The sequence below is a fragment of the Lutra lutra genome, chromosome 10 (assembly GCF_902655055.1).
Source record: "Lutra lutra chromosome 10, mLutLut1.2, whole genome shotgun sequence".
Lineage (NCBI taxonomy): Eukaryota > Metazoa > Chordata > Mammalia > Carnivora > Mustelidae > Lutra > Lutra lutra.
This window is the reverse complement of record NC_062287.1, coordinates 17,211,025-17,233,472: the sequence shown is the minus strand read 5'-3', so window position 1 is coordinate 17,233,472 and position 22,448 is coordinate 17,211,025. Positions and strand designations below refer to the sequence as shown.

General features: G+C 45.7%; 1 protein-coding gene across 2 annotated transcripts in view; it reads right to left on the bottom strand.

Annotated features, from left to right (window-relative positions):
* Nucleotides 1-22,448, bottom strand: part of SORL1 (sortilin related receptor 1) — a 153,009-nt gene that overhangs the window by 98,937 nt on the left and 31,624 nt on the right. For both annotated transcript variants that reach the window (XM_047690800.1, XM_047690801.1), the window contains exons 6-9: nucleotides 18,221-18,401; nucleotides 7,716-7,817; nucleotides 6,501-6,670; nucleotides 738-930 (exon numbers count right to left, since the gene is read on the bottom strand). In XM_047690800.1, coding sequence (XP_047546756.1) covers nucleotides 738-930; nucleotides 6,501-6,670; nucleotides 7,716-7,817; nucleotides 18,221-18,401 — 646 coding nt within the window. The remainder of the gene's footprint in view (nucleotides 1-737; nucleotides 931-6,500; nucleotides 6,671-7,715; nucleotides 7,818-18,220; nucleotides 18,402-22,448) is intronic.

The window sequence follows — 22,448 nt, the reverse complement described above, 5'->3', positions numbered from 1 at the left end:
AAAATAAAATCTTTAAAAAAAAATAAAAATAAAAAAAAATAAAAGTACCACAGAAATAAAAAACTTAATCAGAATTTCCCAAACTTTCTTGCTTCACAGCACAATTAGTGTCCTCATAAAATTTTTATAGCAGCTTCAAGCCAGAAGAAATACCAACATTTATTGTTTTACATAGTTAAGGCCAAACAACTTAATAAGTAGTTCTAATAACTTAGCAGCAGTTCAAAATAATAGTGTGTGTGCGTATGTAAATACATACACACACACATAGAGAAAGAAAGAAAACAAAATTTCTAATTTCACTCTTAGATAACCACAATTATTTAACATGGGATATATGTACCTGCTGGGTACCACGCCCCTTCTCAAAGTTTAGAGTCATTTTAGATCCCACCACCGCCGTCATTACCCGTTCCACCCTGATTTTCTCCCTTGCTTTTTATCACATCAACTGCTAGGAAATCCAGCTTCACACAAACAGGATGCCTTCCAAAGAAATTCAGCATGAACTCATTTTGAAATGAGGAACTAAACTCAAGATGGTACTTGCCACAATGACCAAAAATACCAAGTACCTTATGTTTCCCTCAAAAAATTTAAAACATCCCAGAGTGCCCCCTGGGAGTTCACTACGGCACCCCCTAGGTGCCCTGCTGCTGAGTTTGAGAACTGTAAGGGCAGTATAACCAGCTAAAAAATTTGTAGTAAAAGCTCAAACAAGACGAAAGCATCTCTACCTCACAGTTTATTTTTTCTCCATATTCTGTGAAGGCTGGAGCCTGAAGGAACTCCCAGGTACCCCCTTTGTCAAAGGTGATGACTGATCTCATGTTCTCTTCATTCATGGAACCGTTAATCAGAGTAGCGATGTAGACTCCTTGCAACCCTTCCACGCGGTGGAAGTCGGCAAACGGCTCATTTGCAAAATACCTACAGTAAGAGAAAATAAACAGCTGTGAACCTGAACTGATATTTCCTTGGTGTGTTTTTATCGTAAATGACATAAAATTTAACTGTTGAGAAGTACAAAATTCAGTGGCATTAAGCACATTCCCAATGTTGTGTTGTACCAGCATCACTATCTCATTCCAGAATTTTCCGCATCTCAAAAAGAAACCCTGTACCCACCAGCAGTCATCGCCCCTTTCCCCTGCCCACCCCAGGCCCCGGCAACCACCACTGAGTTTTCTGTCGCTATAGATTTGCCTATTCTGGACATTTCATGTACACAGAAACACGCTTTTTTAATGGTTCTTTTCCCACAGCGTAATATTTTCAAGGTTCACCCATATTGTAACACAAATCAGTACTCCATTCCTTTATATAGATGAATAGCCTTCTCTCACTCTTTTTTTTTTTTTAAAACGTGCTTGTGTTTTAACTTTGAAGGCTAAGATGCTTATTGGATCAATAAGTCCTCGCAGGGAGTTCAGAATGCTGGCTACGACACACAGAGCTGATGACAGGGTCACAGCTATCACTTCGCTGACGAATTCACCCCAAAACCTCCAGTGAGCCTCGACGAACAGGAACAAGAAGCCAGACTTGCCAGACACTAGTCAAAGCGGCGGGCTTACAAGTGGCAGAAATCCAGCGCGAAAGGTTCCCCAGCCACTATCCACACGCTGACAACTCATTCTCTGATGCCCTGACAGACCCAAGCCCAAGGGGTTCCTCTCGGAAAGCAGAGCAGAACTCCTACCCAAGGAAGCAGGATAGAGAGCAAAAGTGGCTCTAGAACCTTGAGGTTATACTTCTTAATAGTGAAACAGAGAATAAGGCCCTCCCAGGGCCTGAACTACTACACTGGGATACTGATTTCACTGGGAAGCCGTTTTGCCCTGAAATGGTCCACCCATCCCAAATGGAATGAATTTCTGAGAAGCGCCAACCAGAGTTCACACAAGGCTTTTAACTGGATGTGTGTCCTTTGCTTAGAAGGGTTCTGAGCCACTGGGCTGTGTAACAAAAAAAAAAAAAGAAAAGAAAATTTTAATTAAAAAAATCACAGAACTGGGAGCCTGGGTGGCTCAGTGGGTTAAGCCTCTGCCTTCGGCTCAAGTCATGATCTCAGGGTCCTGGGATTGAGTCCTGCATCAGGCTCTGTGCTCACCAGAGAGCTTGCTTCCCCTTCTCTCCCTGCCTGCCTCTCTGCCTACTCGTGATTTCCCTCTGTGTGTCAAATAAATAAATAAAATTAAAATTGAAAAACAATCACAGAACTGCTTTTTTCCGTTATCCACTGTACAGATCTTGAGCTGGAGGAGTGCTCTGTCTCCTCAGACAGAAAGAAGCACACTACAAGCTCTGAGGCAGAAAGGAAAATTTTTAAAAAGCACTGACAGAGCTACTTCAGACTAAGAGACCAAGCAAAATCCTAAATAAGATACTGATGTTGAGACCAAATATTCTAACATGTGGTTTCCTTAGGTCTACTGGAGTTGTTTTTTGGTTGCTTCCTTAGAAATCAGTTGAAGGTCTATCACCCACCAGCTCTCTGTTCATGTGTTCACCTCAGCGTTGGATCCCATCATCACAAGGCTGCCACCGTCAGGTTCAAAGGCTTCCTTCAAACATGAAGGAGGGTCTGGCTTTCTCTCACCTAGATGAGCTCTGCTTCTTCCCTCTGGTCACTCTCCTGGATTTTTGTCTTCCGGTTCCAAGGTTCTAGAAACCTGTTCTCTGTGCCTCACATGCTCCCCAGACTGTCCTGTCAGCGTCTCTGTGGTCCTATGACAATTCACCTCCCCCTAAGTGCCCTCTATCCGTCCATTTTTCTTACATTTCCTCTCACCAGCCCTCAGGACAGCACTTGTCCCCTGCTCCCTGGCCAGCACCCCAGGGCCCCTAGGCCACCCTCCTGCAGAACCTAAGTCTGCCTCGCCACGCACAACCCAGGCCCTCCTCAGATGCCCCACCAGGCCTGACATTTCTCCACACCTGGTCCTCCACACAGACACCGCTTGTCATGAGATTTCTATTCCACACATATCACTAATGCCAAGAGCACCCCATTAAGAATTCTTTCTCCAGTCCTCTCAGCAAATTAGGATGGGTTCCTTGGCACCGCACTTGCCTATTCAGTTCAAAGAACAACTCATTTCAAATACCACAGAAAAGCTGTGTTTTGTTTTGTTTTTTTCAAATCAGCCTGCCCACATAATCTGCTAATTCACCCTTATCCCATTTCATCTCGCTGAGAGGCAGAAGCAGGTGACAAGTTCACTCACATGAGCCCCTGTGAAGATCTCCAGGCCCTGAGATAGAGTCTAAAGAAAACAGCCAGAAGGCTGAGCCTATGTGGTTCTGTGAACATACACATAAAACTCTTTCCAGTTTCCTAACGGGACTGTACGCTCCGGCACAGCGGGAGCGACCTTTGTGACCACAGAAAGGGCCTCGTGCATCTACGAGAGGGCCACACAGTCAACGAACTGGGCTTAATACTTCCTGGGGGAGCTTCTGGCTCTGGCTCTGCCCAGTCACGAGATACCCATCCCAAAAACCCCCACGTGTGGAGGATCCAGAAACCTTCGGCGAGCTCTGATTTGTCCACTCCGTAGCGAAGGGCTGTCAAATGTGGGGGAAAAAAAAAATCAGAGTCTGTGAAAGGCTTGAGGAATAATGGGCTTATAATTTTAATTGTTAAAAAAGTAAAGAGGGGTGCCTGGGTGGCTTAGTGGGTTAAGCCTCTGCCTTCGGCTCAGGTCATGATCTCAGGGTCCTGGGATGGAGCCCCGCATCGGGCTTTCTGCTCAGCGGGGAGCCTGCTTCCCCCCTCTCTCTGCCTGCCTCTCTGCCTCCTTGTGATCTCTCTTTCTCTCTCTGTCAAATAAATAAATAAAATCTTAAAAAAAAAAGTAAAGAAAATATTATTCACCCATTAAAAAAAATAATAAAACACTGATAACACGCTCCATGTGGACAAACCCTGAACACGCGCAAGGGGCAAGAGGGCAGACCCAAAGGTCACATATTATGCTGTGATTCTGTTTACATAGAATATCCAGAGAAGATAAATCTACAGAGACAGAAAGGAGATTAGAGGCTGCCAAGGGCTGGGTTTGGGGGTGGTGGGGGGCACTAAAAACTGCTTAGCAGTAGGGATTTTCTTTCGGGGAAGTAAAAATGTTTTGGAATTAAAGCTGGTGGTTGTACAATACTGTGAATGCCCTAAGTATCACTGAGTTGTTCACTTTAAAATGGTTAAGCTAATGTTCTGTGAATTTCACCTCAATAAATTACTTTAAAACAAAACAAAACAAACACGAAAAGAACGCAGGAGCCAGCCCAAGTGCCAGCCCATTGGCAGCAGCCAGGCTGTCATTGACCAAACCAGAAAAACCTGAGGCTGAATCATGGGAGGAATGGTTTACAACACATTAACATGCACCAAGTAATAAATAACTCGTGAGACTATACTGGGAAGGAAAAAAAAAAAAAATTAGGCATAAAATAGGACATACCTCCGAAAGAGCCAAAACAGGGCATGGAAAAGCATGCTCAGAGACCAGGTAGAAAGTTCTCCCCTCAGGTCCTGGTGAGTTCAAACCCAAGGTCCGGCTCTTTTCCTCAACCCAGCCCTCCCCGAATCCCTGACTCAGCCCATGGCCATCATTCTGCCAGCGGCTCAGCAAACCATCAGAATTTGCCCAATTCCGTCATCTCTGCCGCTGCTGCCCTGGGCCCAGCAAAGAGCAATCCCTGCTCGCTGGATTGTCATCCCACCCCCGTCCCACCCCCCACAGCCAGCCTTCCTGCCCCCACACCCCGATTCCTCTCTGGGAGCCTGCTTCGCACAAAGCACTGAGGACGGCTTCTTTAAAACACAGATCACCTGAGTGCTAGTCTGAGATGACTGATAACACTGTCCCTTTATGTTTCAGGTGCTTCCCTTTATATTATGCAATTTACAATTTTTTTAATGGTTAAAAAAATATAACATGATGGGGCGCCTGGGTGGCTCAGTGGGTTAAAGCCTCTGCCTTCGGCTCAGGTCATGATCCCAGGGTCCTGAGGTCCTGGGATCGAGCCCCGCATCGGGCTCTCTGCTCGGTGGGGAGCCTGTTTCCCCCTCTCTCTCTGTCTGTCTCTCTGCCTACTTGTGATCTCTCTCTCTGTGTCAAATAAATAAATAAAATATTTTAAAATATATATATATAACATGTTAAATCAGATGATGTCCATCTTCTGGTCAAAACCCTCCATATTCCACTTGGGAAGAAAGTGCTTTCCATGTCCTCGAAGGCCTTTTACAAACTGAGCTCTGCTCTCTCAGTGCCTGTCTCTTGGGTTCTCTCCCTCCCTCCTCCTCCTATTGGATCCACCCTGGTCTCCTCCCTGCTCCTAAAATAAACCCCCAGAATCCAACCTCAGAGCCTCCGAGCATGCTGTTCCCTCTGCCTGCAGTGCCCTGCCTCCCGCACCTGCCGGCTCCCTTGCTCATGGAACTCAGGCACCTGCTGACATGTCACCATCCTCGAACAGCCTTCCACGACCAGCCAGTATGAAGTACCATGTTCCCAGTGCCCTGTCTTCTTAATTTGTTCACTTTGTCTCCCAGCACCTACCACCACCAGGCAAATTACACACCTATTTATGTTCTGTCTTCCCCCAATGAGAACAGAAGATCCACAGAACAGGGTCCCTGTTTTGACTTTTCATGGCTGGACACATTATCTCAGTGCTGTGCCCGGAAGAAGGGCTGGCCCCACGCAGCAGTGTCCCTGCTGAAAGAGCTGGTGACTGAATAAATCACCAGCCTGATGAGAGACCGTGAACGGCAATGCCACGTCCTGTGACCTGGCGGTCATGGCCTTGGAGCTAGACCTCGCTGCCCAGCGGCCAGCTCCAGCAGAGGGCTCCTTCCAAGGGCAGACAGTGAGGCTCACCACAGTCAGACGCCTCACAGAAGACAAGAGAATAAACGCACTCCTGGCCCTCAAGGGTCACAGGTTGTTCATCCCTCCCAAACCCTGGACTCCCCCGCAGCCCATGGAAAACGTCCATTACTACAAAACAGCTCCAAGCCCAGAGGTACTGATAAAGGATGGAAAACACTGGTGTCTTTCCAGAGACATCCACAGAGCAGGACTTGCAATTACAATAAGAAAAAAAAATGTCAATGAACCCGTCACTTAATGGCAAGACCCTCGGGGCTCCCCACGCCAGCTCACCCCGAGCTGACATTTTCCCCATGCCTTTTCCCACGGGCTCAGAGACCACAGAGCCAGACAACTGAAGAGGAGGAACGCAGGGAGTAGCTGACACGGGCTGTGACCCTAAAGGTCACCAGGACCAACATGATCACCTGAGGGGCTTTGTAAAACCTTCAGAGTCTGGCCGCACCCCAAACTGGCCAAACCCCAAACCGGGCATCAGGGTTTCTGACAACTCACCATCACAACCTAAATGTGCAGCTAATGCTTAAAAACACCCAACTTGAGGGCACGGGTGGTGCTAACGTGAGACAGCGGGTGAGGGACCCACGTCGTCCTTACCTCACCAGCGTGTCGCCACCCGCCCCTCCCGGGCTGTAGTAGAGCACGTTCTCCAGGGACAGGGAGAACTTCAGGCCCTCTGCCTCCGAGATGTATAAGTTGGTGCGATTATTGCTGTGACTGACGCATACAAACACCTGGTCCTCGGAGGCGTCTGCGATGTAATATTCCTTTGGAATCAAAAGTCGAAAGAAACACAAGTCAAAAAACACACTCGAGCCTTGGGCTTTCCCTAGGCCCACTGAAGTAACGATTTCCCAATGTCCCAGTGACAGGTATGGGCCCAGAGCCCACAGACAGCTTCCCAAATCCTGGGGAAGCTTGGCCAACTTTCTTTTTGGAGGAGCTGAAGCCACCGGGTTGCTGGAGCAAGTCTCTTCCTGGCAAATGGGGCCTAAAAGTGGGGACCACTGAACTCCATCAATGATCTAAAACCTTCAGTTTAGTTCATAATGTCTCCATCTACTTCCCGTGAGGTCTATCATTACTACCAAGTACAATACACGTTCATGTGCGTTTCCTTTCCTTTCATTCTCTCTAAGGCACTAAAGGAAGGTAGAAGCCGTAAAAAGCAAAGAATGGACAAGAATGTTCTCCACCTGAGCTCCCAAACCTTCCACCACACCGAATGCTAGCGGCAAGGCCTTCAAATGCCACCTCCTGACTGTGGGCACTTCTCTGATGACCCCAGCCCACGAGGATCCTTCCTATCGATCTCTACGTTACCATACACACATACAGCAGCCAGGCCTTGGACCATGTGTGGCTCCCTCCTCTGCTTGGTTCTCTGTGTCTCCAGCCTATGTGTTTCTAAAAGGGTGGGACCCAGCTCTTATCCTCTGTTGGAATCGAGCTGCCTAAAGCAAAGCAACAGAGCATATCCCGAACAAACCACTCACGGTCACCAGCTCCCCATTCCTTCAAGACTGACACCCTGAGCCCACTGACTCTGGTCGCAAACCTCTCCACCCATCCGCCTCCACTAAAGCAAATTAAAGCTCCCATCCCACCCCTTTGAAAGTGAACAGGAAAAGAAACAGATCAAGATGTCCAAAGTACAATGGTTCTCTCTCAGGGCCGATCTCCAAAAGTGACCTCAGGGAGCCTCTATCAGAGATCGAGCTACCCAGAAGGACATGCCCGCGACACACTCCCGCTGACGCCTGCTTAAGGACAATGACACTTCTATCCACCCCCACAGCGGGCCCCACTCACGGTAACAGGATGCCTTGTGACAAACTGGGCTGGTCGCATGGGCTTCCTGCCACAAGAGACCCAGAGCTGGACCGAAGATGGATACAGACTGCCCCGGAGATGCTGCCAAGGAAAAGGAGGAAAAAGAAGTTAATGGCGCCACATGACAGCCACTCAAATAAGTGAAGAAGGAAAGAGTAGGGTCAGACCCCTCCAATTCTACCAAAAACGGGGAGCACAGGGGTGACTGCAAATGCACACTTTGGCAACATCGCTGTTTGTTCTGTAGCTCGCTTGGTTCCAGACTGCTGGTCTGCAGCAGGCACTAGACACCCCCCGACACCAGATGAGGATGAAGGGCAAAGGGTCCTGCGACTGAAGCTGAGTGTGGGAGGGTGGAGGCTTAACCGGGCAGCCCTCAAGCCCACCCAGGGTGAGGTCAGCCACACAGGGCGCACATAAAAACCTATTCCCTTGTTCTTTCCCTCCTATTTTCAGGTTAGAAGCATACTCGAATTCAAGGGCTTTAACTTGCACAAAGAGGTGAGGAAATTTTCACCTATTCTCTTTTGAAACCTTTTAATAACTTCTCCCTGATGAACGTTTTTGCTGGAATATGTTCTCTTCGGTAGGGCCCAGGGCATGCCCCATGAGGTCGGCCCCGTCACATTGTGTTTGAGAGATACTGGAGCACAGCTGGAATCTCGAAAATGTGTACAAAAGCACTAGATTAAGAGCTGGCTGTACCACCTCGAGAAGTCACTAAGCCTCTCTAGGTCTCATGCCTTCATCTATGAGGCTGAGAAGCTGATTAGGCACAGGATTCCTGTCGATGGGTTTCCAGGGTCCAGGCACCCTATAAACACACAGGCAAACAGTGTGATAGATGCACCCATTCACCCTGCCAGGGAGGGACACAATCTTTACTGGATCCTCAAAAGGGTCAATGATTCAGAAAAAGGTGAGAACCACCGTAAAGGCTTAATGTGGGTTTTTCCAGCTCTGAACGTATGGGACTGCGAACACAAGCCACACGGTGCACATCTATCCAGACAGAAAGGGACGCACACTGTCGTGTGGACAGAATCACACACAGGCCTATTAAGCTGATCAGAATATTGGGATCAGGGCGCCTGGGTGGCTCAGTGGGTTAAGCCGCTGCCTTCGGCTCAGGTCATGATCTCAGGGTCCTGGGATCGAGTCCCACATTGGGCTCTCTGCTCGGCAGGGAGCCTGCTTCCCTCTCTCTCTCTCTCTCTCTCTCTGCCTACTTGTGATCTCTCTCTGTCAAATAAATAAATAAAATCTTTAAAAAAAAAAAAGAATATTGGGATCACCAGCCGGAAGGGGTTCACATTTGGCTTCATTTATCCTTGACCACGTTGCCACTGTTACCACAGATTTTAAATTCCTATAAAGTAAAAAACATACCAATTTCTCTTAACTGTAACTGAATTCCCGGCACTAATATATATCCAATAGGCGCTATGTAAAGAGCAAGCTGATGAACGTGAAGATACACGCACACACATATTCAAACAAATGCTTAAAAGTAGCTTATTTGAAAGAAGCCAGGTAGGGAAGTACAAAAGACTGCCTTTCTAAAATGCCACACGGAAAACCATGTTAATGGCTTGTACTCAATATGAGGCCAGAGAAAACATGGATCTCTTAAAAGTTATTTAAAATTTGGGGCGCCTGGGTGGCTCAGTGGGTTAAGCCGCTGCCTTCGGCTCAGGTCATGATCTCAGGGTCCTGGGATCGAGTCCCACATCGGGCTCTCTGCTCAGCAAGAAGCCTGCTTCCCTCTCTCTCTCTCTCTGCCTTCCTCTCCGTCTACTTGTGATCTCTCTCTGTCAAATAAATAAATAAAATCTTTAAAAAAAAAAAAGTTATTTAAAATTTAATTTTAAATTAAAAATGTAAAACATATTACCTGAGTGAGAAAGCAGTGCCCAGAAAAACTGTCAGCCATAGATCCCAAAAGCCCTCCTTAAAATAAAAAAATAAAAAAATAAAAGCCCTCCTTAAGTCAATAAAATTTGAAAGCTATTCATAAAGGTCGGAGGATCCATGTTAAGTTACCCTATATAAATCCCTATAAACATGTATGAATACACAGATGTCCGTGAAACACACACTTTGATGCCTTAAACTTGTTCACTACTTCCCACTGTGGTTGAACCTTAGAAAGGAGACACTTTTCTCAGTGACACCAGGGCCATGATTAGTTAAGCATTCTTTTTTTTTTTTTTTCCAAAGATTTTATTTGTTTATTTTGACAGAGAGAGATCACAAGTAGACAGAGAGGCAGGCAGAGAGAGAGAGAGAGGGAAGCAGGCTCCCTGCCGAGCAGAGAGCCCGATGCGGGACTCGATCCCAGGACCCTGAGATCACGACCTGAGCCGAAGGCAGTGGCTTAACCCACTGAGCCACCCAGGCGCCCCTAGTTAAGCATTCTTAATGCATGCTGTTGGTTGGCGCAAGAATTAAGAATGCACACCAAGGTCAGTCTTCCTCCATAGATGCAAAAGTCAGAGTACAAAGGTTGTAAGAAACCTCAAAACAAACCAAAAAACAAAAAAAAAATAAAGATAGAAAGCTCAAAACACATGCATCCTACTTTCCTTTGGGACAATAGTTCCAAAGCCTGGACAATTCAGGTTCACCCCTAAGGAGCTACTGTAATACTTTCTTGCCACCAAGAAACACATTAACAATTACACCGTGGGACACTGTGGATTGTGAGATAGACGTATCATAAGCTCCTACTAACTTTCCTTAATAAGCCATGGGTTCTTGTGGTTGCTGAGTTTCTCTTTACCACGATTATAAAAGTAAAACAGGGGGTGCCTGGGTGGCTCAGTCGTTAAGCGTCTGCCTTTGGCTCAGGTCAAGATCCCAGGGTTCTGGGATCGAGCCCCACATCAGGCTCCCCGCTCAATAGGAAGCCTGCTTCTCCCTCTCCCCCTCCCCCTGCCTGTGTTCTCTTTCTCACTGTGTCTCTGTCCATTAAATAAATAAAAGTCTTAAAAAAAAAAAAAAGTAAAACTGCTCATGAGAAAGAAACACCCAAGAGTATGGACGGCTATAAGGTAAAATGCAGGCGCTCAGCTCTCTATCCTCCACTCGCTCCTCCTGACCTCCTCCCCAGGGAGTAACAGGGAACAGGCTCTCGTGGGGTCTTTTTTTTTTCTTTGTAATTTTATTTATTTATTTTGACAGAGAGAGAGATCACAAGTAAGCAGAGAAGCAGGCAGAGAGAGAAGGTGAAGCAGGCTCCCCGCTGAGCAGAGAGCCTGATGTGGGGCCCAATCCCAGGACCCTGAGACCATGACCTGAGCTGAAGGCAGAGGCTTTAACCCACTGAGCCACCTGGGCACCCCTCTTAGGGGGTCTCTGAGAAGTGTTCGGTACCATCACCCCAGGCATACTTATATAGTGACAGACAATGCTACACGTACCCAACATTCTTTCCTCCTTAGCAACAGGATATTGACTGCTACCCCAAATAAAGCACTGGGGTCCTCCGCCTTTTGCATAACTACATGTGGCCATGTGACTGAGAACTAATCCAGATCTGTAAGCCTAAATGGTGTGTTGGGTTTCTAGGAAGGCTGCTTAAAGGGAATTAATCATAAGGAAGGGGTCCTACTGTGGCCTATCTGTCCTTACTCTTTCTGACTCCCGTAAAGACCCAAAGGCCAGTACAGATGTCCTGGACCACGAGGGAACGGTGAGGATGGAAATCATTGTCAGGCTGGTGGAACAGAGAGAGAGGCCTGGGCCCCCAATGACACCAGGGTATCAACAAACCAACCCTACATTGCCTGCCTCCAGGCAGCACTGAGGAGAGAAAAATAATTATCTGTATTCATTAAGCGACTTTTCACTTCTACTCTGTTACCGGTAATTGAACACAATGTCAATGTGATACATGCAATTTTATTTTCCACACACGATGCAGATTGTGCAAGAAATATTCTTACGCAATTCAACCTTCTTCATTATCAGAGTCTCTTAGGCGTCTCTCATTTAACAGCTCATGGGCTCTGACATGATTTCCAGAAGCACTCTAGAGTGAATATACCTGGATATATTACCTTTGCCAGAACTACACAAGAGTGTCGATAGGATGCTGTTCTTAAAACCCCTACGTCAACATTTTCACTTTCAGCAGAAGAAAGAGCCTTCCTGAAAGGCTACCCCAGTTAATACACATAATACTTCCAATGGCATCCAGGAGGTATTTCAATGCTTCGGGTTATGCCAGGATTCTAGGATCTGAAAATGTAGGATAAGATCTTTGTTTCATTTGGTGCTTTCATTCCGATAAGGAAAAATAAATTGATGTAAGTTTCTGAATAATGTGAATTTCAGAAAGTGCCCTTACATTTATGTTTGAGATTCTATCAAAGGAAATGAGAGGTCAAGGAGGGAAGAGCAGAGAGGAACTAAATAAACGACACGTTCTTGCCAGGTGAAGGCCACAGGATGTCACAGTGAGCTCTTCAACCGAACATTTTGTGGAGAACAGCTGTCAGAGACTGAGGGACCCCAAGGCACGTGGCAGATAAGGACATAGTCCAGAAGGGGCTTGCGCATTCACCGCCACCTTCTCCTCTGAAACCGTGACAAGGGATCAGCAAGACATTATCATCCACATTACTGTTGTTCATACTAAAATATTTATGGATAACATTTTATATATATTTTATATATACATATTTATGATTTGCTTTAAAAATATTCGAAAAAAGGGGCATCTGGGTGGCTCAGTCGGTTAAGCATCTGACTCTTGATCTCAGTTCAGGTCTTGATCTCAGGGTCGTGAGATCAAGCCTCACACTGAGGTCCATGCTGGGTGTGGAGGCTACTAAAAAAATAATAATAAAAAACAAAATAAAATATTCCAAGAAAAAAATAACTCATGGGTACACCGCCAAAAAGAGATTAGCAAATGTAAATAATATTGAGGCTGAATGAGGGCTAACTGTGGTGGTCCTATCAGTATAAACTGTGCTTTTATACAGATTTGAAAACATGCATAATAGGGGCGCCTGGGTGGCTCAGTAGGTTGGACATCTGCCTTCAGCTCAGGTCGTGATCCCAGAGTCCTAGGATCAAGCCCCGTCAGGCTGCTCAGTGGGAAGTCTGCTTCTCCCTCTGCTTCTCCCCCTACTTGTTCCCTCTGTCCAATAAATACATAAATAAACACTCTTTAAGAGAAAGAAGAAAACATCCATAATAAAGTTTCACAAAGTTAATAGTCATTGGAAGCACGTTGAGAACAGCAGAGAAAGGAACTCTGAAAATGCACTCATCCGAAAAGCAACAGGACCACTGACAAAAATTCTCCAAGCCAACTTTTCAGAATTCGAAAAATTAAACAAAGACTTGCCAAAACCCAGAGAGCACTTAGTGGAGAACAGTGTCAAAGCTCAGCGGGAACAGCCGACTTCGTGGCCTCAGTCCCATCCCCTTCTCTCTGGCCCGGCGGTAGCCCTGGAAACCCACAGCCTCGCAGCTACGGGAACTGTGAAAACCAGCAGCCGTGCAGCCCCTGCAGGGGACAGACTGTTGCCACGCCCAGCGTGAAAACCCTGTTCTCGGGCCTTCTCTTCCTATAACCGCACAGAGCTCCCTGCTCAAACAGACCTATAGCTGGCTTGCTTACAGAAAAACAGAGACAAATGGCCTATGTTTCGCATCACAGCTGCTGGAGCAACATGACGGCCGGGAGCTCACAAAAGGCTCACTCATAAGCATGAAAGGAAAAGCTGAGGAAGTAGATGCTCCTGAGAGGCTTCAATACGCTGTGGAATGTTCTGGGGAATCTACAAGGTCACACACGCAAGAACTATGAGTACGCTCAGGAGAGAAGCGAAAAGGGCCTAATGGCTCACGGCTGGGTCTGCGGAAGCAGGAACCGAAGGCTAAGGCAGAGCTGTAGGCTGCGCCAAAGGCAGGCCCCCCCACCCACGCTCCGAGGCCCTCAGCAAAGGCTACCAGATGTATTGATTCAAAGCATTTAAGAAAAATCTCTATTTGATCATTAACTGAGCACGAAACCTAATTATCAAACATTTCATACCATACACAATGAAGAATACAAACTCTACAAAATTAATGCAGGAAACTCAGACAAAACAAACATAGACAACAGCAGGAAAAGGTAACAAAAACCATTCTGGGAAGGGGCTACTCTGATACGAGCAGTTGCTACATTATATACCATCGAAACTGTCTGATTTTCAAGAAAAGAATGATAAGATCAAGCAAACAGCAAAGTATGTTCCCTATATAGACACAGCTCACACACACACAGTCAATAGAAACTGTTTTGAGGAAGGCCCAATATTGGACATACAGATGAAAAATTTAAATCCCCTATCATAAATATGCTTAAAAAATTAGAAGAAACCATGTCACGAGAATTAAAGGAAAATATGAGAACACAGTCTCACCAAAGAGAGGATATCAATAAAGAAACAGAAATTTGTACAGATACAAATTCTTGAGTGGGAAAGGACAATAAGTCACAAGAAAAAAATCACCAGAGGGGTTCAACGAGAGATTTGAAGTGGCAGGAGAGAGAGGGAGTGGACCTGAAGACACATTAATTCTGATGAAACACAGATGTAATCTGAAAATATTATACTAGGAAAGAAAACAGTTATAAAAGGTCACATGGTTTAAGATACTCATTACATAAAATGTCCAGAACAGGCAATCCTAGGAGGCAGAAATAGGTTTGTGGTTGCCAGGAGCTGGGAGGGGAGGGGAACAGAATGGGGGTGTGGGGGCTGGAATTAGATAGGGGTAAGCATAAACAACTTGTGAATAAGCGAACAACCAATGAGCTATATACCTTAAAAGGGTGAATTTTACGGCATAGGAATTATATTTTAATACAGGTATTATAAAAATTTATATTAAATGTATTGGTATTATAGTTTTATTTATAATTTATTGGGGTTTTATATTTATTTACTGTTATTTATAATGTGTTTGGGTTTTATTGTTGCATATAAATTATATGCATTAAGCATCTATTTATACCTACCTTTATGTTTACATACATTTAAGTAATGTTATGATTAAAAAAATTTGTTGGGACACCTGGGTAGCTCAGTCAGTTAGGCCACTGCCTTCAGCTCAGGTCATGATCCCAGGGTCTTGGGATCGAGTCCCGCATCAGGCTCCTTGCTCAGCAGGGAGCCTGCTTCTCTCTCTGCCTCTGCCTGCATTTGCGCACTCTCTCTCTCTCTCTCTCTGAGAAATAAATAAATAAATAAATAAACAAACAAAATCTTTAAAAGAAAAAAAAATTTGTCATTAACTTGGTTTTGGTCAGCTATCCTAAAAAATCATGTTCCAACTGTGGTCAACTAACGTTTCATAGAGAAGCCCATAATCCTGCAATGATTACTAAATTTTCTTGTTATCTCTACCAACATTAGAGACCTTAAATGAGCATAATGAAGATGAGAAATTGGTTTTCAGGGGCGCCTGGGTGGCTCAGTGGGTTAAAGCCTCTGCCTTCGGCTCAGGTCATGATTCCAGGGTCCTGGGATCGGGTCCCGCATCGGGCTCTCTGCTTAGCAGGGAGCCTGCTTCCTCCTCTCTCTCTGCCTGCCTCCCTGCCTGCTTGTGATCTCTGTCTGTCAAATAAATAAATAAAATCCTTAAAAAAAAAAAAAAACTGGTTTTCAATAGTGGTTGGTTGGTCAGAATAGCAAAAGTACAAATGAGCTCTCTCGGGAGATCAGTGGCATTCAAGATATTTGAAGTGGCCACTATATCCTAAAGATAATACTCGGGCATGAACAGCACATAACAATTTAAGGAGGCCTGTAACGTGAACTCTTAGGGGTAATGCCCATGACTTATCAAGCTTTTACACGAGAGGATTCTGGTTGCCTGATGCCAACTCAAAGGGTAACAGCATCTTGCCTCTACAACAGGGTTGGTTGTCTGTAAAGATCCATACAGAAATATTTTAGTTTGTGAGCCATCCTGCCTCCATGCAACTATTCAATTCTGCCACTGTGACATGAAAGCAGTGATGGACAACATGTAAGCAAATGAGCATAGCTATTTCAATAAAACTTTATTGACAAAAACAAGTGAAAGGCCATAGTCTGCCAATCTCTGCTCTAGAACATTGTGTCTGGATCACCTAGAACAAGAGAGGAGATGCCATCAAGCCCAACATTGGGTCTTTGCTTACTGATACACATTTGTGCAAGAAAGGTGTGGACCTGGCTTTCATGATAAGCTGATGGTGAAGCTACAGACTCACTTCTCTCCAACATTCGGGCAACTACTGCTATCCACCAGAAAGAACCTAACAGCTCTCTATTGCCAAGTTAAGGAATCAATGTTGGTCCAGTCTGCAGAAGTGCCTCATTGCTGCCTTAATGGCGTATCATTCTCATGTAGACTATTAAGACAAGTAAGTGAACTTCATGTCAAAAAACAAGGAATAAAAAGCAAACTTGGGTTAAAAAAAAAATATATATATATATATACATATATATATATATATATCTCAAAGGGGGAGGAGGGGCACCCAAGCAGTTCAGTCGGTTGAACAACCCACTCCTGATTGCCGCTGGGGTCATCTCAGAGTCTTACAGTTAAGTCCCAAATTGGGCACTCTACTCCGCATGGATTATGCTTGAGATTTTCTCTCTCCCTCTCTCTCTCTAATAATTAAGTAAAATCTTTAAAAAAAAAAAATCAAAGGGGCCTCAGACACAAAGCTCATACGAAATAAGAGCCAGGCTAACAGGGCACCGGGGGTTCCTGAAGAGTCTGACTCCGGCTCCAGTCCAGAATCCAGATGGCTGTCCCCACGTGTTCTAAAAAGCTAACTTGCAAAGCACTGTAATCATTCACAGTACTGGAAAAAAACCAAAAAAGTTAATCACCCAAAACCAATTTTCTGTGGTTCTGCAATTAGCTCCTTGACTTTCCTAATTTGGTTTGAATCTGTTTAATAAAGGTCACTCGGAATTCCCCAAACTCAGGCAGCCTGAGTGCTAAGCACACCCCAGATAAGAAGTTACATTTGCAAAAACCTCATGACACTCCCACGGATAGGGTTATCCAACCAAGGCCAATGTTGTTTATCCTTATGGCTCAGCAGTCTGATGTAATAAAAAGGAAGAAAATAAAAGGGGGGAAAACACTCATTTTACCATGCACTGCTAGTTGGGTCTCTTCCCTCATCAACCCATCCAATCTACAATGAAACTATGAGAACAGAACTATTATTGAAAGCTTCTTCATGGGTTTCTGGCCGCTGTGTGTGCGTGTGCGCATGCATCCATGTGTGTGTGTGTGTGTGTGTGTGTGTGTAAGAGAAAGAGAGAGAAAGTGATAGGCAAGGCAAGAAAGGAACGATCCAGCAAGAGAACTAACACAAATAGCCTGACAGAAAAAAAACTACCATAATTACAGTGGCTTTAAAAAACATTTTGCAAAGTATGTAATAGGGAACCCACCCACGTCTTCTCTTCTCTTCTCATCTCAACCTTACTCTCTGCTGTCCTCTCTGGGGAGGTCCTCTCTCTACCCTAGAATCCTACCAAAGGGAGTGGCCTGCTTCTGCCTGACCAACTACCCATCATATATTTTAAGTGAGAATCTGGAGGAAAACATTACACCTGACTTTGGTCCCTAAGGTTAATGGTGATGGAAAGCAAAGTACCTGCCAGTTACCAGAGACCATCTTCAGAGCCTGAGATCAAGGAGGGAATGGCCCCGATCAAGAAAATAAGCTATGGCACTCCAAGAAAGTGGCCCAACTTACTCTCCTCAGGATGGTTTTCCCCTTTACACAGGGCAGTACAGCCATCACTTGCAACTTGAGACAGTCACAAGGCAAACCCTGTTAAACAATCAAGTCTAGTTTTAAATGAGCAAACCCCTCCCCCAACCCCATTCCAACATCTGGCTCCATCCAAAACATCAAATCAAAGGGAAGACTTTCCCAAAGGCTGAGAGTTAAGCTACTTACTGACAGCTGGAAGCTTAATCACTGCTTTTCTTAGAGCATTAACTCCCACTAGCCAATGACTACACATTCTATTAGCCATGGAAATTAACATGTGTCCAAAATTCCCAAAGACATTGGCCTAATCTGAAAGGAAATCGGGCGGTGAGATTAAAGCAAATTGCCACGGAGCCCTACCTCTCCTTTCCTTGCTCTTTTAATTGGGATTTCAAAGAAACACGTGTTTGACGAGGACGCTCGGCTACCAGGAAACATCCACGTTCCGAGAGCCCAGAGACATCCCAAATGGATGTCTGAGCTTCTCCACACCGCTGACATCCTGGGACCATCCAAGCCCCAAGGGATTGTCCGTCTATGTCCAGTGCCCCTCAGTCAAGCTCCACAGGGCACCCTGATCCTGTCCCTGCATACACACGCTCACCGGCTCGGTCACAGAACGCCAAACCTTGAAAAGGAAACTCAGGGAAAGGAGTTTCCACATTCCTCAGAGCCTTCAACTTACCACCACCTTTGTAGCAAACATGTACTTGTCCCGAAGCTGAAAGTCCTTCACTTCCTCCAGGATCACTTCCTGGTTCTCCCGGGACTGGAAAAAGTCTGTACTTCGGAAAACCGTGGAGTAGCCAGAGGGTTCGTGCCGTTCCACGTAGATGGTGTTTGGCTTGTCATAGGGATCGATACCCCTGGAGGAAAGAGAGAAGTTGCTATCATCATCCCGTTTAAGCAACGAGAGACACCACGGTTCTGCCAGGCAGATAGCCAACTGGAACGGGGGGACACGATGGCGGGATCTACAAATGATACGCTCCCAGCCACAAACAGAGCCCTGTGGTTGCTCCTTGGCTCAGTGGAAAGGCAAAGGGATCGCCCTTAGTCAAGTTTTGATGTTGTTACTGCTCCCTTTGAAGCACCCTGAGTGTCCCTCAAGGCAAGCTTTGGCCAATGCCTGAGATGAGCGAAAAGAAGGAAAAGTAAAAGGCGGGGTATTTCGAAATCAATAAGCATGGGACTGCTCGAGGCTGCCGGTGAGTTTCTGGCCTCAAGCTGTAAAGCTCAGAGAAGGAAGGAGCATGTTTTCCCAGGCCTCTAGAAGAAACCACATGAGGAACCAGTGAGCCTGACCTTGTTAACAGGCACTGCCCTTTCTGTCTGTCCCTTTCTGATCCGTGCAATCGGGACTCATTCTATCAGTACAGTCATGTTCTGTGAGGCTCCTCTGCAAACTTTCTCACATGTACTGATCTCCCTGATACCCTTCAGAAATTCAGAGCTCACTGCTCCCCGGCTCCCTGTGCTCCGTCAACAGAGCACCCACCCTGCATGCACTCGGGACCTGCATGTCAAAATCCTACTCTTCCGAGGTCATATTCAAGGCCCCTCTTCCAGGAAGCCCTCCCCCAAAGCTCTCCTCCCTTCTCCCAATACCCACCATGTACCCGCGCAGTGTTCAATTTCAACATTATGTGAGTTTCAAACAAAGGTAGAAAGCTGCTTGGGGTGGGTGGATTTTGGAATCACTCTCAAGACTTCATACAATGCTGCTTCTGATTCACAGTGATGCTTCTGATTCACTGTGTTCCTTTGTTCACCATAATGTGTCTGAGCCTCCCGGAGAGAGCAGAGATCCCTTCAAAGGCCACGTCTTATATTTCTTTTTGTCCTACAGGGCTCCCAGCTGACCTGAATCTTGCTGCCCTGAATCTGTGGACCACAGTACAAAGACTATTCCAAACGCAAAACTGTAAGGTTGACTTGATCCAACTCCCTCGAGAAGAGGCTCAGAACTGGGTTCCATCCCAAATAAGGCCCCCAGCAACAGCAGGGAGGAGGACTACTCTGCCTCAGGTTCCCTAATGCTCAACCAGATACCAGGCCAGATGTACCGCTCAGCACATGGGAAAAATCAGGAGCGCCTCCAAGGGAGGCTACAGGGATGACCCAAGGAATGGCAGGATTCGCTTCTGGGCCTGTCTTTGCACAGGGCCATATGCATGATGGCTCTCAGGGTAAGGAAGGCTCAGATATAAAATTTCTGTAAAGATACACTGTCAAGAGCACAGGAAGGGAGGGAGGGTGGGAAGGAGGAAGGAAAGGAGGAAAGAAGGAAGGGGGAGACACAAAATAGAACACCAAAAGAAATGACTTTGGCCCCACAATCTGGAATCTTAGCAGGGCACTAGAGAAGCCAGCGGCCTTGGTCCTAGTGCAGGAGAGAAGCGCTCGTCATCAGACTCCCCGTGTGCGTATGTGTGGGGGTGGTGGCATGTTCTCTTCTTTTCCACAATTAGAAGTACTGATTAAAGTACTTCCTCTACCCTAGAGGATATGCAAATTAAAACAAAGCTGCTGGGTATTTTTAAAAAGGCAGAGAGAAAGGGACCTTCGCTCAGATAATTTTGAGACTGAGCTCACCTCTGCTCTTCCTTTCCTAAACAAAACCGGTATCTAGAGATAGAAAGAGCTGTGACTTTCCTCCCAATTCTATTCTGTGATCGCTAGGTGGGCCTGCCCTTTCTGAGAGCCCCTTCACCTCCAAGCTCTGCTACTCCGCTGTCAATAGCCTTCCAAGATTTTCTCTTCTCTTTGCCCTCATTTGAAAATTCCAAGCCTTGCTCCATCTCTAAGCACAGTCCCCAGTCCTCACCTGGCCTCAGCTACAATCCTTCAGTGATGCATGCTCCCCAGGGCATCCTTGAGTCCCTCCCCCACAGCCCTTCCATGGTCCCGTCTTGCCAACCTCCAGCTCCGGATTCCATAGATCACTGGTTTTCTGGACTCCTGCTGCCCCGAGGCTGCCACGCATTATCGAATAAATGTATGCCATTATTCTCAGAGAGGTTAGATTTCACTCTCACTTATTACAGGAACTCCTAGGGGAAAAATCCTCCAAATGGCCTGAAATGCCCTGACACCAGACACATAATTATCTAAATTCAGCAAAGCCAGCCCTTTCCCCTAAGATATCTGCATATGTGCACGGAAGGAAAAGGTACAACATTCAAATTCCCAAGCGTGATGTTCCTTTACTCAGTCATCCTGCTGGACGACTGTGTACCCTCTTAATATATGGTATATAGGGGCGCCTGGGTGGCTCGGTGGGTTAAGCCGCTGCCTTCGGCTCAGGTCATGATCTCGGAGTCCTGGGATCGAGCCCCGCATCGGGCTCTCTGCTCTCTCGGGGAGCCTGCTTCCTCCTCTCTCTCTGCCTGCCTCTCTGCCTGCTTGTGATCTCTCTGTCAAATAAAAAAAAAAAATCTTTAAAAAAAAAAATATATGGTATATAAACAGAGAAAGGGCAATTTGTCCCCTTAAAACACAAATAAAGCAAAAGGAAGTTCTACATACTCCTCGGGTAGAGGTTATACTTGGATAAGACTGTGGTCATAAATTCACTAAGACACCACAACCTCTGCCCAAGTTAAAAAAAGAAAAAAAAAAAAGAATCAGAAACAGTTGCCCTCTTTGAAAAGGAAATCCAATGGAACCTCAAGATACTCAGCTCTAAGACCCCTCCTTGTGCTCCCTCCATCTCTACTGTCCTCATTACCAAGGAAGCAACACCAACTCAAAGACATTCCTCTGCAAACAGCTAAAAGAAGCACAGGCAGTATGTACTACTGCACTTAATGAGCACTAAAAACTATATGGAAAACTCGAAACACAAATGACAAACTTAGAATTACAAATGAATATACACATGTGATATCTCATGTCACAGAGGCCTAACCTCAAATATACAAAGAGTTCCTGGAAATCAATAAAAAGACTCACCATTCAATAAAAAAAGGGTCAAGGGTATGAAAAGATGTGTCATAAAAATAGAAATAAAAATGATGCTTTAGCAGTTAAAAGATGTTCAAACTCATTCATAATAAGAAAAACTCAAACTAAGACTATACTGAGATACTCTGTCTTACCTGACGCATTGGCTGTGGAGAGAAGCACAGTTCTATGTTACTGAGATGAGAGCAAATTTTGACAGTCTCCACAGATTTGGCAATCTCTACCAAAGTTACAATTTCAGTGATTTATTCAGTGCCAAACTGACCAAAGCCCCTGCTTTGGTGGAGCTTTCATTCTACCAAAGAGAGAAAGACAATAAGCCTAATAATCCCATATTAGAATGTGGTAAGTGTTATGTAAAAAAAGAACAGATCACGGCACAGGAAATGACAGGGGAGTAGTTGCAATTTTAACAAGATGCTTAGGACAAGCCTCATTTAGAAAGTGTTATTGGAGCAGACTTGAATGAGGTAAGGGAGTAAGCGATAAGTGTATCTTGAAGAAGAACAGTCTAGGCAGGGAAAAAAGCAAGGGCAAAGGCCCAGTGGTAGGAACGTGCTTGGCACTGATCTGAGAGAAGCGATGGCGCATATTAAAGCGTTCAAAGCAGAGAGAGGAACAACATGATCTGACCTGTTTTTACAAAGATCAACCTGGCTATGTACTGAGAATAAACTGCAGAAGGACAGAAGTAATGGAAAGACCAGGTAGACAACTAACGAGTGACAGCAGTGGCTTGGAGTAAAGTCATGGCAGAGGAGTAGATCCTGGATATTAACCGAAGGTAGAGACAACAGGATTTCCTGATAGGTAGAAGGCAAAGCAGGAAACAAACATGAAATTCAGTGACAACTCCAAGTTCTTGGCCTGAGCAACGAGAAACTGAAATGGGTAAGGTTCCAGGGGGAGCTGACTGGGAGCAGTGAAGGTCAAGGGTGAATGTGGGA